This window comes from Anguilla anguilla, chromosome 8 (genome assembly GCF_013347855.1).
Source record: "Anguilla anguilla isolate fAngAng1 chromosome 8, fAngAng1.pri, whole genome shotgun sequence".
NCBI lineage: Eukaryota > Metazoa > Chordata > Actinopteri > Anguilliformes > Anguillidae > Anguilla > Anguilla anguilla.
Genome location: NC_049208.1, coordinates 22,765,241 through 22,781,005, shown reverse-complemented (window position 1 = coordinate 22,781,005; position 15,765 = coordinate 22,765,241). Strand labels below are relative to the sequence as shown.

Below are 15,765 nucleotides of genomic sequence, written 5' to 3'. Positions count from 1 at the left end.
AGATATTCACAGCATCCCACAGGCACTGATTCTTATGGCTTTTTTTTCCGCCGTGGCTGTCATTTCATTTCCATACACAGACGTCCCTTTTAAAGCACGCCGTGATGTCGACAAGATCCTTTGTCGGATTGTTAATGCCGGTCCAAAAGGAGTCTCTTTACATATTAGCAGGGGCTCGGGGAGGGAAGTGTAGTACAAATGAAGTTTTCAGAATAACGCAGATGAGGGAGTGCAAAAAGGGTTATGATAATTGTAATGTAATATGAACTCAGGAAACAAATAAATTCCATTTCCAATGAATCTGCTCAATTCATTGCGCTATTCTCTTGGTCCATTTAACTACCCACATGTGTACAATAATGAGCTGTAGACATTATGCCTAATTATGCATATTTGGACTGTGTTAGAGGGCCTAACAAAAGCTTTCGAAAGCAACAATTACGTCTGTTGCTTAGTTACATAGTTAAAAATATACCAAATAAGTGCAGATTATAGGGGAGGAAAATGCACATGTAAACCATGTGTATTGTTGCCAAAATGTTCGTAATTCTGTTCATTAGAAGATCGCACTGTTTTGTCTCTAGAAAGGACAGTGCTTTTAAATAAAATATTAATTGGCCTTCATCAAGGCATTTTTCGCTACTGCTGCCAAAATGTTTTTGGTGGATGGGTTCACAAACACTTTCCTTTGACAAAAGACCATAGTTAAGATACAATATTTACGTATCAGTCATCCCGCGGGGAACAGCATTTACAGCGTTGAGTGAAAATGCTCTATTGTTTAGGGAGGAAAAAAAACCAGTACTTTGAGCCGCGTGTTCGACGACGCACTCCTGCACCCAAATCTGAGCCATTTCGAGTGCGCCGCAAAAACGTTGCGAGCACACAGTTTTTAAGGCAGCAAAATATGTTACCAAACTTGTCACTTTGCAGAGGATAAAATCAAACCAAAACCCATTCAGCCGAATGAGAAAAAGCACAAAAGAAGAGCCCCATTGTAATTAGTGTTGTGGCCGATAAGCTGTCAAAACTCCAACACGAGGACGTGAGGTACAACCAAAGAGGCCCCAGCAGCGTAGTGTTTCACTTTCAGTAAACAATCACAGTAGAATTAACGGAAGGGAGGGGGAGGGAGGGGGGGGGGGGGGGGGGGGGTGAACGCAACAGATGGTATTTTAAAATTCAGCGTCAATTGTTCATCAAAACAGACAAAAACAACGGGACATCTGTCTACCTGCTGGAGTGTCTGCGCTCCTGGGTTCCTCTTTGTCCTGCGCCGATGCCAGGTCCTCGCTCCACTCGCTCTCCTCCTCGCTCTCCTCCTCGCTGGGGCTGTAGTGCCGGGGCTTCATCAGCAGGGACTTCCTCTTGTTGACGGGGGCTCCGTTCGGCCCGTCCCGCGCGCTCCTCTTCCTCCCCGCCGCCACCGCCGCCGCCGCCACCGACCCATAAGCGCTTTGGGACCAAAGGGGAGGAAAAAAAAACGCAGACAAAGAAGGAGGGGGTCAAAGGGCCACCATGGCCGTGTGTTTGGCTGGGCGCCATCCTGCTGCATTCAGTGTGTGTGGACAGGTTCCTGCGGTTTTTTTTTCATTTCCTCTTTTTAGCATTATTTAATTAATTAGCCAAAAAAATTATGGCAGAAGTGAAAAAAGGCCACAGATCAAATGTACCACGGAATTCACTAGCCGTTGACGACTGAAATTTGGGCTGACTGTATAAATTGGTATTAACTGATGCACAAATGGTCGCAGTTTGGCTCAGTTAAATCCTATATATATGTGTGTGTGTGTGTGTGTGTGTACGTGTGTGTTAAAAAAACCTGTGTGGAAAACATTGTTTGACTTATAATTATTAATTTTAATAGAAGATTGTTATTCTCTATTTTATCAAAATAAAACTTCTATCAAGCCTGCTAAACATCAAGCTTAAGCCAGAAAGACACTTAAAAAAAAAAAAATAATAATAATTTTTTTTTTTTTTTTATTTATTTAGGGGATGGTTTTGCTGCACAAAAAAAAACAGCATAATCATCTGTTGGGAACTGGATATTGTGGTAAATTCACTGTTTTTGCAAGTCACTTTCCACTGTAGGTTCCCATGAGCAGTTAATATCAGACAGTTTGTCTTTCCAAGAAGGAAATTTAGCTAATTTCTTGACAGGTGTCTGGTCGTCAGGCACGGTCTGGAAAGACTCTGCCAGGCTACCATCTGCCCTAAAGCTGCAAGAGTTTTTACCAGCATATTTGTCACTTCTGATGGCTGCTGTACATTAAATTTCCTTTTCCCTTTTACCCGGGGTCAAAACACTGAACCGCTTTTGTCTACTGTAAGTGGTACACACAAATGTAAATCAGTCAATCGCACTGATGTGTAATTGTTTCTGTGGAAGTTTGTTTTTCGAGTATTTAAATCATCAGATTGTGTGTCTCTCTCATTATCATTTCATATCATAACAGATGCCCAGAGCCCATTACAGGGGTTAGAGAGCTTGCCCCACCCCCCTCTTTTTTCAGGGTGAGACGGTGCCAGAGCTTTAATGCGTAACTACCTTTTTTATTTTAATGGGATATGAACACTTTTTTTCTTTTGTAATTCCCTTTATCACTTCCCATTTAGAGAAAATGACTTTTCCAGGTGAGGTCTGCACGTCCTTACGTAGCTCCAGTAGCAAGCATCAAAGAGGAGTCATGCGTGTGCTTCAAGGCCCCTCACTGTACATTCTAATCAGTCCCAAAATAGACATTATCCCTCTTGCCTCCATACACAACACACCAGGCTGTTATGTCTGTTTTTTTTACTTTTGACTGTACCAATAACATGCACATTGTGTGTATATGCATAGGCACACACATACCCGAATACAGTATCTGCATGTTTATACAGTATCAGGGATTGGATGAAACTCCCTGCCCCAATGCAACACTAAGTGGAGGGCTACTTTGAAAGTGCACTTCAGGGAGATGCTCCAAATGAGCACAAATGCTGAAATAATGAAAATACCCAGGTAGCAGCCTGTACACATATCAATTTAGAACAAATTGCCCCGCAAAGCAGAGAAGTCTGAGCATCTGTGTCTGAAGACCTATTTACCTGCAAAGCAGGTTAGTACCGGCCAATCTAATCAACCTTTAGTTTTCAATGATTTTGTGCTTTAGGGCTGTCGTTGTTTAATGGCGTATTCCATTCTATCCAAGCACCTAATTACGTAGATGACGCAAGTGGTGACACATGACATCACTGAGAGGAAATGTGTCACCTGTTAGCCAGTGACATCAGACAGTAAGCTACACTGAGTAGATGTCATTTGTTTGAATAACTGAATGAACACATGAGTGTGATTTATTTAAAGGGCACCTCATGCTGTTCTCTGAAAATTCAATAGTTGTTTACACATGCATACGCAAGCATAAAACATACACAAATTTAAATAATTATGAATAGCTTGTTTTCTCCAATAAAGTAAATGCATATTTGAAAATAATCCTGTGGGAAAATTATGATTTACAAACATGTTGTACATCCAGACAGAAAAGTTCTGAGGTTCACAGATATGACGATTTTAAACAGAGGGGGGGATTTTATCCAGGTTCAAAAAATAAAAGTTCAGTATTTTCTTAAAATTACCTGGATTTGCTAATAGAACTAATGAGTTGATGGGTGGAAGAAATGCATAATAGGACTTTTACTTTCCACCTGTGGTCTCATGGCATTGGAGGATAGATTTCTTCCTTACCTGAGAGACTCTGCTATACAGTCAACAGGAACTGTTGAGAGAGAGAGAGAGAGAGAGAGAGAGAGAGGGGTGAGCTTCAAACATGTTTACATTTCCACTGCACTAAAAACTCAGCTTGCACCTGTCTCTCACAGGTAATATTCACCACTTAAAAACTGTCATTTAATTATTAAAAAAAACACACATTTACACAAAGATACACATACGCACACATGCGTGCACACACACACACACACACACATGTAAACGTACAGTAGACAAACATTCTGAAGCTCTAAAGTATACGCATATATATGTAAGTTCAATGTAGCAAACAATATTAAGTACGTAATTAGGCAATGTATCAATTAAACATAGGATATATGTTCCTTTCCAGATCAGTGAAAAGACACATTGAGGAAACCTGTTGTCCCAGACTACAACGGAAACACGGCCTTCTGTTTCTGCTCCTGTTCTGTCTCCGTGAGACACGGCAGAATAATAAGTGGAACAGTTTGGGGCGTCGGGCTGGAACAGTTGTTGCCACTTCAGCCCGCCTCTTGGGTCTGTCTTTGTTCTTCTTAAACACTAGCTTAACTGGCTTGATCTGTTCCCCGCTCGGTGTAATGCGCTGCTTCGACAGCGCACTTTCGAAATGCTATTCAAATTTATTTCACTGGGGGAGCACGCCGAGATGTAACAATCTCATTCACAAGTTCATCCTGCTTTCATGGAGTGAACCCGCCTTGGCTTCCGTGAATTTCGGGGATGGAGTAATGGCTACGCTGGTCAATATGAGGGGAGCTAAGAGGCTCTGAACACTTGCATAATGATGTCCACTGGCTGGCTATTTCAATCACACCCACAATATAAATGCACTTCTTGACTAATTTAAGCTAATACTCCAGTTTAACAAATTCCCCTGAGCTTAATGCATTGCCTGAGCCCTTCAACTTTGTAAGATAATAAATAAAAAAGAACACATCAGTTCTACAGTTGAATTGGTACTCCAGGCTCTGAGTACCGAGTGGTGTGCACTGGGGTTCATTTGCACCGTGTTTCTACTGTACGGCTGCCTGCAGGCGCATAGCTTGTTTCAGCTACTCACCCTTACTGGTCTTGCATGCTTGGACCCTGCACTCTTCACCTTCCGATTCCATCTGCAAAAACAGCACACATGCGATCATGCATTAATCAGTCCTGAACCAGCTATTCCATGATATATGCAGAAATATGCAAAACTGAGGAGACTGCATCTATTGCATCTATTGAAGCCTGATGTCAATGATGTTCTGCACCCTAGCCCTTTTACATGTGCATCGCATGTACTGACAATTAGGTGTGTTTATCTTTAAGGTTTGACCTTACGGTGACCTTTTTTGTTTGCTTTTTAATTGTTTTTTACATAAGTGCACACATTGATTTGAATAATATTATAAATAGAAAATACTTTAATTTTAAATATGAGACTCACACAAGCAAGAGTGTTATTCTGACTGATTTAAAACAAGCAAGTTTAGCAGTTGGTGCCCAAATCTAATTAGTGCATGGTAACTGTAGAGGCATTTGAATTTATTTCACATTATAGTTTTGAAAAAAGATAAATTGCTACTCAGTTCAAGTGCATAAAGACTCGATTGCATTTATAACCTAATAATATAATGATAGATATCAGGAGCTCATTAAAACATAAAACATATTATGCTAATATGCATACAGAACTAATATTTCCTGGTTCTTCCTGGAGAAATGAGAGGTGGTACAGTTACACAAAGCTGGTAGGATCAGAATGACGTGAACCTTTGCAGAGATCTGCTAGTGCACACGATGAAGTCCTACAGCTAGGCTCGCAAACATACAGGATGCTCACAATGACACCCTTCCCCCACCTGTCTGGCTGCAAAATATGAACCCGGCGACCAGCTGGAGTAAACTTTTAACTTTTTGGGGTGGAGTAAATGTAATAATGCAAAATGATGCCATTAAAGTGCCGAAGGTACACAGTATATGTTTAGACAAAAATAGTTGTTAAAACCCATCCACTCTCTCTCTCTCTCTGCACTGCTTGTGGGTCCCAAATAAAACCTATTAAATATAATTATTCTGGGCTGATGGCTGCACATAGTGGTCACAGGGCTGCAGAACCCTGTGAGTCACAGAATACGCTGTTACTTCCCTGGTAATGGGAAACATGACTCCTCTCTCTCGTTTGCTGTTGTGATTGAAGGCACTGACCTGTCATACATTTATAATGGGGGAGCAGGTGTGGCAGTGATGGACCTTAATTTCCTTTAATAAACCTTTTATGTGCCACACTCTTACTGCCACGCCGGGCTCTCGGAGGTCCTGCTCATAATAGGTTCATTACTTTTGATTACCAGAGCCTATTGAGACAAACAACTCCCAAACACTATAGATTACATTCTGTAAAACTAATGCACCCGATTAGTTCATTACACTCTTCCACATCGCACAACAACCAGCACATTTAACAATAGCCCTTGAATGATAAAACTATTAAAAGAGTTGGGCTTGGTTTTTTTTTTTGGTTTTTTTTTTACATAATAATTCAGCTCCATTTAATTTATATACACAGAAATGAGTACATTGTACATTGTCTTAGTCCGCAGGCAAGGATAAAAAAACAATATGTGTGTGAGATAGACAAATGCACACACACACACACACACACACACACACACACACACAATAATTAAAAATTTTCATTCCCTGTAAATAAAACTCCTCTAAATGAAATCTATTAATTAAATGTAATTTGATTAATTCATACAACATGACATTTACATATATTACACATACAACTGCTTGGTGTGGAAATGTATGACAGGCAAGCTGTCTGTTACATAATTCTTCTATAATTTAACTATTTTTTTTAACCCAATTGAGAATTCTCAGTTACTTCTCTATGAGCATTCACATTTTAACCACTGAATTCTGTCCCCTGCATTGTCCGTCTTTGGAAGGATGAAAATAATACATATCTAAAAACAGATGAAAGATACTCATCACATGACAGGCCCAAGGGGATTTGCATATTTCATTAGCCGGTAGGCCTGTGTCCATCATTACCGGACAGTGAAATATTTGCTTATGCAGTCTGTAGACTCAGGGAGACAACTATGAAACTAGAAAGACATGGCTAGAACAAAATAAACCAAACTGGGGTAAAGCCTTCATTTCTGTTTCAAGTGCCAACTGTGATTTAAGATGAAGAAGTATTCCTGCATGCTTTGTTTCGTACTGTAGACTGCTCTGAAGGGCAAGAGAAAAAAGAAACTGGAAGAAATGACTGACTGTTAGTTGGTGTAATGTGTGTATTGGTTTGAATGTCGCTGTTTTCAGAAGCTGCATCGTAGTTGAGCTCAAACAAATTGGAATTTCATTTCCAGGTAACCTAGCAGTTTGAAAAAGTCAACCATGTTCATTTAACTAGCTATTTTCTTATGAAGTACATTAACAAAAACTGAAACCAATCACATATCCGTACTTAATTTTTGGTTATAATTTAGTCAGTCTTTAGTTGTGTCTGAAAAGCGTTTTATATATATTTTTTTTTTTTTTCAAATGTATACTGTAGTACTGAAAAAAATTTGCAACAGTAGATATGAAGATAATGTGGAAATGTATTATAGATAAAACTCTATTTTACAAGAAATACTGTACACATCAACATTCATGTTAACTTAAAAATGCAACAATGTTAAACAATATGAGGATTTAGATATCCAAACCAATTACTCTACAGTAGAAATGCATTTACACAGCACACAACCTACCACAAGACAATTTTTACAGATTATATACACACAAATTAACACAGTAGTTTCTGACAGTAATTTGACAGGAATTAGATTTGTCCATAAAAGGCTCGATGAATATAAAAAATTTTTTTTTTAAAACATCCAGACCAACAATTCTATCTCACGAACAACTTTGCTTTATCATTCCATTAAAGATTAGAGATATTTTAAGGAGCCCATTTATCATTGGATGAAAGAAATGGAAACGGATTTAACATATAAACAGCACATAGCAAAAAGGCATGGCTCTTTATAATGCATACCAGCAACAGAAACTTAATGCTACCTAAAGATATAGCACCCAGCTGAGCTGTCATGCCCTTTCAATGACAACAAATATAAAGCCAATCACAGGCCTTTGACACAGAAACAAAATAATCTTCCAGTTGGTTGAAGTTAGTCAATTGCACATCTCAGGGGCTCCTTTCAGTCATTCTTGTGACTGCCAAGTTGCAGAAAAGTGCAGTTGCTGGAACTTAGTGATGCAATAACCTTGTTTTCTCTCTAAACATCAAAAAAGGTGCATGCTTCAAAGTTGGTATGAACCTAAATGTTTGGTATGGACCAAAAATGTGGAAATGATAGGTACGTGTGGTATGGGTTCCTGTTGGAAAGCTGTCTAACTGGCTAATCACTCATAAGAAAGAGGAGTGTCTGCTTGGAACCAGAAGAAGGTTTCTGGTTCTTGTAGTTCTTTTGCATATTTGAGACCCCCTTTCACTTAATGAATGATTAATTGGACCTTTAACCAAACTGATACCATCAAAAACAATCAACCCCTTTTTCATTGCTGAAATAAATTGTTGGAAAAATTTGATGACTGGAAATATCAAAGGGTAAAGGATGAGAATAAATTTCCAAATAAAACCTATTCAGATTTGACTATATGGTTTATTATCTAAAAAAGGAAGATTGAATTGATAAGAACACATATATTGTTGATATTTTATATAAGCGCTGTTGCTAGGAAGGTATTATGACTACAGCTGTTATGAAATACATATTGGGAAAACATACACCCATCTGCTCAACCATAACACTTGAACTGACCTTTCAGGTGACCCATTTCCTAGTTATTAACAGTGAAAGGTTTAGAGAGATGATACCCACAAATCTACCACTCACTAAAACCAGGCTCATTTGAGATGAACATTGGGCCAAAATGAATGGGCTCACATAGTGGTTGAAACAACTGACAATTGGATTTCTACACAGTAAAATGTTCAGTGTTAAAATAACTCTTGCAGTGTGCATATGGCCCATATTGGACTAACTCTACAAGAATTCCGTTAACACTGGACATTTAACTGTGTATATAACGAATCATCATATGTATGTAATATCTCAGATTGACATAATACACAGTTATACATACATATATAGTGTAAGTAAAGAATTTGCACTTAAATAAAATAAGAACAATGGAGTATAGTGGGAGTACCAGAGATTCAAAACTGTCAGTTTAAAACTTTCATTTGACCATATTACTTGAAAAATTAACACATCTACAGCTCAGCTATGATATGTGACTGAAAGGTATATAATCAGGATGATGGGATAATTCAACATTATGCAGTTAATTGCAAAAAACATAATTTTTCAGTACAGTGATACAGGGTCTCATGCTAAGAAGCTGCAACACTGAGCCCTGGATTTCAATTAACACTTACCCTTAACTTCTTCAAAAGCACCGTTTGATAATTTAATGGTAGCAGTAGCATAACTTTAAAAAAAAAAAACTATGTGGAGAAAAAGGAGCACGTGGTTTTTATAAGCTAGTCAGTGTTAAGAACTCCAGGCCTATGTGGAAACACATTATTGCTTCAATGCAGTACACTACATTTGTACATACCAATGTCTAACACCAAAGCAACAACCATAAACAAGTTCCACAAACACAACAAACTAAAGAAAAAAAGTTACCTTCTCTCGATGTACACAAGGCGATACACAAGATGTTTCACACAGCCCACACTGGTCGATGTACGTGCAACTCTTTATTCGCTTCACAAGGTGAGTGTGAATTTCATTCTCTGAAGAAAGAAAAGAAGAAAAACAGTCTTTATATATATATATATAATATTTAATACATCACATATGAATATACACAGATTTTATTCAAAGCTGTTAAGGCCAACGCATTCATAAAACTCAGATGTCCTCAGGTGAAACAGAGCTCTGTCTGTTTCATATGGATGTGCGCATCTTTTCCGGAAACGTGATCGTCCCCTGACAGCTGCGTAAATGGGGGCTTATGATGCGACACTATAACTGCTCGTACAGACGCATCCCCTCCCCCATCCCCCGAGCTCTTGCACAATCAAGCTTTGATGTGCTGCTCCTGGCAAACATGCTCCCTATACTAATGGCGCAAGGCCGGTGATGTTATTACTTCACCAAAGGTGACCCAACGGTATCAAAGGGCTCCGGCCTTCAAAGGTCTGGGGTGACTGTGCACCATCTTTCCATTTAAGTGGCAAATATACAGGTGAAAAAAGTTGTACTAAAGACATTATATCCTCCCTGACATCCAAACGCACAAAAGCACCGTCCCCAGAAAAGCTACCATTGTCCAATATTTGGAACCTAATTTTAAAAATGGTGATGATAATAGAAACACGACTACTACTACTACTACAATAGTAATAATAATAATAATAATAATAATAATAATAATAATCAGCATCAGCATCACCATCACCACCACCATCATCTTCATCATTATAATTATAAGACCTTTTTTTTGTAATGTACTGTTAATACATTTGTTGTAGCCTAAAATGCACTGAAATGTAACACTGGTGCAATGTTTCCTTTTGGCACACAGTACATCACTAAAAATTTGAAACAAAAGCAACTTTCCCTTATAGCAGTGGGCTTTAAAGCAGCTTTTCATTCTTTGGGAGTCTAAATATTATTCCCATCCTGCATTGCACACTTCTTAACTTTGGTGTAATGATACCTCAGACACTGCTGGCAATTTGACACGATCGGCGAGCACGATGGCCAATGACCTCACGGCACGTGCTGATCGGTTGCCATGGCGCCGGCAGGGGAGCGACCTCATGCTTTGCCAATGCTTCCTGGATCACAGGGCACACTGCCCTACATGGACTTTGGAAAATGCCGCCCTAGACCGAATGGATGGGTCAGACCAGGAGAAACAACTACAGGCATACGACAAGCCAGGCACACACATCTTGAGGACTGTGTCGGTTTGGCAGTGCCTTTAGAACCTAGTCCTATTTTTTTTTTTCAATTTATAAGAACAGTGGATTGCACTGCCAAAAGGCAGTATGGTGGTTAAGTAGTGGATGTAAAGAAATGGACTAAAGTGATCATCATTCTCCACCTTTGGCCATTGATTTCTTTTGAAATTTGGGTAAAATGACTGCAGCGATGTTTATTTGATGTTGAATACCATCTATCTGAATGCTTTCAGAGCAAAGGCATTTGTTATGAAAGCTAATTAATTTCAATGTTATGCACAGTTAGAAAGGAACTGCAGGAAATGAAAAGTGCAAATGTGCTTTCGTTACGTTTAAAGTACAGGGGAATTATGAATAAGGAGAGCGACAAGCATGCCATTGTGTTTGAGGGCAAAGATGTGGCTAAATCTTTAGCAACTTATTAGTGTGACAGAAATCACATCGCATGCATGTAATTAATACAAACCATCTGAGAGGGATAACAGGGAGGAACACAATAGCCAAGAGCAGCACAGAGTCCGAACAAATCTGAGATCTTATTACACAAGTATTTATTTCTTTTAGCTGTTACAGAGGGCATTAAAAAACAGGATCTTAATTATAGCACTGAGAAAATTCCCCACACAGAGCCAAAGGGACCCATTTAAGTCATTAGCATAAGAAAAAGACACACTAATAACTGAACCAGTACGTCATCTGCTGAATCATAATTTAAGTTCTTTGCTCCCCCCATGCCCCCCAAGCCCCCCCCCAACCCTCCCCCCCCCCCCCCCCCCTCCACCCCTCCACACTCACTCACAAATAACATTTCTCACAGGACCATTTGCCTGTGTGCAGGGTGGATTTCTCAGGGGAAAATCAGCTTCCTGATGCTCTGGGTTTCTATGTGGTAACCAGGCCGCTAGCTGTCAGAGGCCAGTGCCCTCTGTGCTAACCCCATCTGCTACCTTTCCCAGTGCAGAAGGCAGAGGGAGCAAAGTGAAGGGGGTTACTGCTGGAAGACTCCCATATCTGGCCCCAGCTTGTTGGAATCAATCAGCATTGAATGGGCAATGCATAACTTTTTTTTTTTTTTTGACTTACGCCAGCGAGGCAAAAATGAACACAAAAGAAAAATGCAAAAGGCTAAATCTAACTACGTGGTACTGGTTTATTTCATGATTTAACCAAAGCAAACAACTAAGAGCTGTTGTGATATAATTCAGATATGATACGTAGCACATATAACGTAGTACATAATTTGAATCAACATCAGGTCATAATCACAAATCAAAATATGGATACAATTTTATATTTTAGACTATTATTATGTATTAGTATTATGAGCCAATAAAACTTGAACTGCTAATAATAATTTAACTTGAATGACATTTGAGAATATATATGCTATAAAAGTTGTATAAAATATGTTTGCATACATCTATCCATCTTTTTCCATAAGTCTATCCAGTGGATGGTCATTTCTATTTTATGTTGTGGTAAGACTTCTGAACATGCAAACAGGGGCATGAGTGTGAGAGAACGGTAACAGACAGAGCCCTTACAGAGGAAAACACCATCTAGGAATATTAAACAAATAGCAGTTTTATGATTTGTGATAAGAGAACACCTAATCTGTCCGAATTTTCATGTGAGTCATGAAGACACCCCTGTAGTTTCAACAACTATTTTGTGTCATAAAACGCTACACCACTACAACTGTGCGGCAAGCATTAACAATACATAAGTAAATACACTTTTAGAACAAAGTTCAATTTAATGTTATTAATTAGTAAGGACTGTTAAAGAAAGGACCACTAACAAAATAATGGTGAGAACTGCTGATATATTTGTAGCTGTATTGTTGCTTTAAATACTCATGTTTAAAGTTACTTCTTTGTGGTTTTCCTTGATTTGTGTTTCACTCTGGCAGCGACCTAAAATATAAGTGTGTCCAGTCTTCCTTTAAACTTGCATGACCTGCCTGTGCTCATGTAAGCACTGAACATGTACATGCATAATCACAGAATAGTGTGCATTTTGTATCCTAAGCCAGCAGTTATGGTGGCTTAATGTTGAGCAAATGTACTATAAAGCATGAAAAGTTAAGTAAAAGCAATTAATACTTGGGGTGAGGGCAGGGCAAACATGATTTAAAAGACCTTTTCAAAAAAGTGAAACCGTTAGTGTATGGTTTGCATATTCTTTATGAGAAGGGGGTGAGGGATATTGATGGAGTAAAATTAAATTACACAAACTAAAATGTAAAAACGTCAGCACGCCGCACACAACCGACTGCCACGATTAGATAACACTTTCAATATAATTACTGTATAAACCTGTACATAGAAACAATGAATAAATAAAGACCTTGCGCTCTATCTGCACTGATACACATCCTTCTTTTTATTTTTTTCAAAGCCTGCTTTTTTTCTCTTAACCTTTCTTAAGCAGCATTACTTGCGTGAATTATGAGGATGGGTGGATGCAGGGAGCAAGGTCAGTGTCTCTATTTATTTTTTAATTTTGTTTCCTTTTCTAGAAGCAGACTGAAGGAAGGGTTAAAATTGGAATGGATTTAATTATGGAATGAATGGAATTATAATGTGCCTGCAGCAAGTTTTCCTCCTTATTTATTAAAGCAGCTGATGGGCCAGGTTTGATGAGGCACTTCTGGCATAATTGAGTCATCACACAAAGAGGGTTCCTCGCATTCAGAGTGGTTTTATCAGCAGCAAACAGACCTGATTACTGGCAATTACACTCTGATCTGGGGAAAGGAGAAAAAAGGGTGAATGCGCGGGGTAACTTCCGTGTTTATAGTTTACCCGGGAATAATTTCCACATTAATTTCGCATGCTAAGTGTTTTCTATTTCTGCATAATAAAGCGCAAACAGGGCGAGATGGTACAATTTACTTTAATATTTCCTTGTAATGAATGTCTAAGTGCAGAGCGAACTGCTAATAATTGGAGATGAAACATATAAGCAGTTCTCCTTTTTGAGAGCCCCGCGCCCTTCCTTTGGGGGCTCGCATTATAAATATATCAAGTAAATTGTTTAAAACAAAAAAAAAGTGTACACGCTTATTATCATTTTGTAATTGTGCGGTAATACAAACCTTGTGAATTCAGCAGAACTGGATGGAAAGTAGCACTATAAGTAATATAAAATGGATTTTGCTGCCTTTAATTGAAATTCAAATGCATTCGTGGGGAATAAATCAAACCATACTCTGAGAGACAATTTTAATAAACAAGTTTTTTTTTAAAAAAGGATTTTCTATTTCCAGTGCAGTTTCAGTCACCAGATGCCCTCTCCCTAAAAAGCCAGCAGCTGGACATTAGAATAATAGCTAAGAGACAGTTCAGATGTAGGAGGGGGAGGGGCGGGGAGCTCTGATTTCCTATTCATAGCAGCCCCAGCCATGATACACCATGCATGTTTCTTACAACCTTCCTCAAAGATCACAGATTGAGTTCTATACCATGCAGGAAATGATAGCCAAGATAATTGATTACATTAAAAATCCACTCTGTATAAAACCTGATTCACCTTTTTAAAAAAGAAGAGGACTTTGGTGACCATCCCTTGATTCACAGTAACAATAAACTTTTATTCAAAAGCTCGTGCCTTTCCCAGGCGTCAGATGTTAAGGCTTAGGGAAGGGTTCAATCAAAGCGCAATGCGTTCTGACCATAACCCCCCGCAATTCATGCACAGCCACATTCATTTTATTTTTCCATGACTGTTCACAATTCGTTGTACATATCAGCTTGGCAGTGCATCAGTTCTTGAAATTTGTCATTCTTTTAGCCCTGCGGCGTGTTGCTTTACGGAATTCCGGATCGTTCCGAGCCTTGCGTCGCGCGCACACGTTTATGAAAGTTGGAAATAAGGCAGTTTGGCTTTGTCCCCATAAGGGTGCTTAAATAACATCAACTCTCCATGAATGTGAATAGGGGAGAGCGCATGGAAACACAAAGAGGGCAGATGTCTTAGACACGTCTGTTGCAGACGGAGACAGAGTTTAACAACCGGCCCAGCAATACGCCGTGAAAGAAACCCCTCATTTAAGATAACTCATCTTTAAAAGGAGCACTTTCATTAAGTTCGTCTCAAATACTTTCTCACCGCCAATTTGCTTTTCAAAATCCAAAGCAATCTCTCAAGCCGAAAGATCATTTACTTATGTTGAGTTTGAGAAAAACAGGCATAAGCAAGTTTTTTTGGATATTACAAATACAAAATGCAATCCAGATACAAATCTCCGAATATGAACTAAGTTGATATGGATGGGTTATTTGTTTATTGTTTAATATTTATGCACTTAAATTATAGGTTTAATAAACAGCCATCCCAATAAAAAAAAGCTCTTATTAATTATTCGCAGTCACACAATTCTCATCTATCTAGAGTATATATTGAATTCATCAGAAAACAAATTGACAGTTGTTTAGCATATTTAAGAGTGAAAGGTTGAAAACTCTGAGAGGCCCTGAAATATTGCTGGAAGGAAAACGCAAAAGCAATTATGAGATTAAAGCATTGTAGGTCCACTTTTCATTAGCAGATCAAATTAACAGGGGAATAAAACTACGAAACGAAAAGCCAAGGACCTTTCAGAAATCACCGTTAACTAGCAAGTCCCTCTCCGTGGGGAGCTGCAGCCTGATGCACACTAAGCGGAAATCTTGAAGACAACTGTGATTTCAGATATACCAGTCCAGCAGCCAGAGCGCCCGCCAAGTAAAGTGTTTGCAGTTTCTGCCAAATTGGGACTTTTACAAGGGAGGGGGGGTGGGGGCGTGGGGGGGGGGAGGGGGTGCTGCTTTTTATCACTTCCCCAAGACGGGGACGCTTCATTAAAGAAAAGGCTCTCAGAATCCCTAACACACAATAAGAAGCCTGGCTCGCCACAATCACTTCACTAATGTGGTGCGATGGCATAACTACAGGGGAAAGTTGTCATTGGAAATGCAGAGCAGAGGACGAAGGAGAGGATCAGATGCTGACTCTTCCACCGAAGCGGGCTGCTAAT

The 15,765-nt window shown here is 39.1% G+C and overlaps 1 protein-coding gene across 9 annotated transcripts in view; it reads right to left on the bottom strand.

The window, feature by feature from the left end:
* The window catches only part of st18 (ST18 C2H2C-type zinc finger transcription factor), a 101,752-nt gene that overhangs the window by 35,538 nt on the left and 50,449 nt on the right, over positions 1-15,765 (bottom strand). For all 9 annotated transcript variants that reach the window (XM_035431020.1, XM_035431021.1, XM_035431023.1 and 6 more), the window contains 4 exons: positions 9,460-9,569; positions 4,824-4,875; positions 3,737-3,767; positions 1,235-1,455 (listed from right to left, as the gene is read on the bottom strand). In XM_035431020.1, the coding sequence (XP_035286911.1) occupies positions 1,235-1,455; positions 3,737-3,767; positions 4,824-4,875; positions 9,460-9,569 (414 nt within the window). The remainder of the gene's footprint in view (positions 1-1,234; positions 1,456-3,736; positions 3,768-4,823; positions 4,876-9,459; positions 9,570-15,765) is intronic.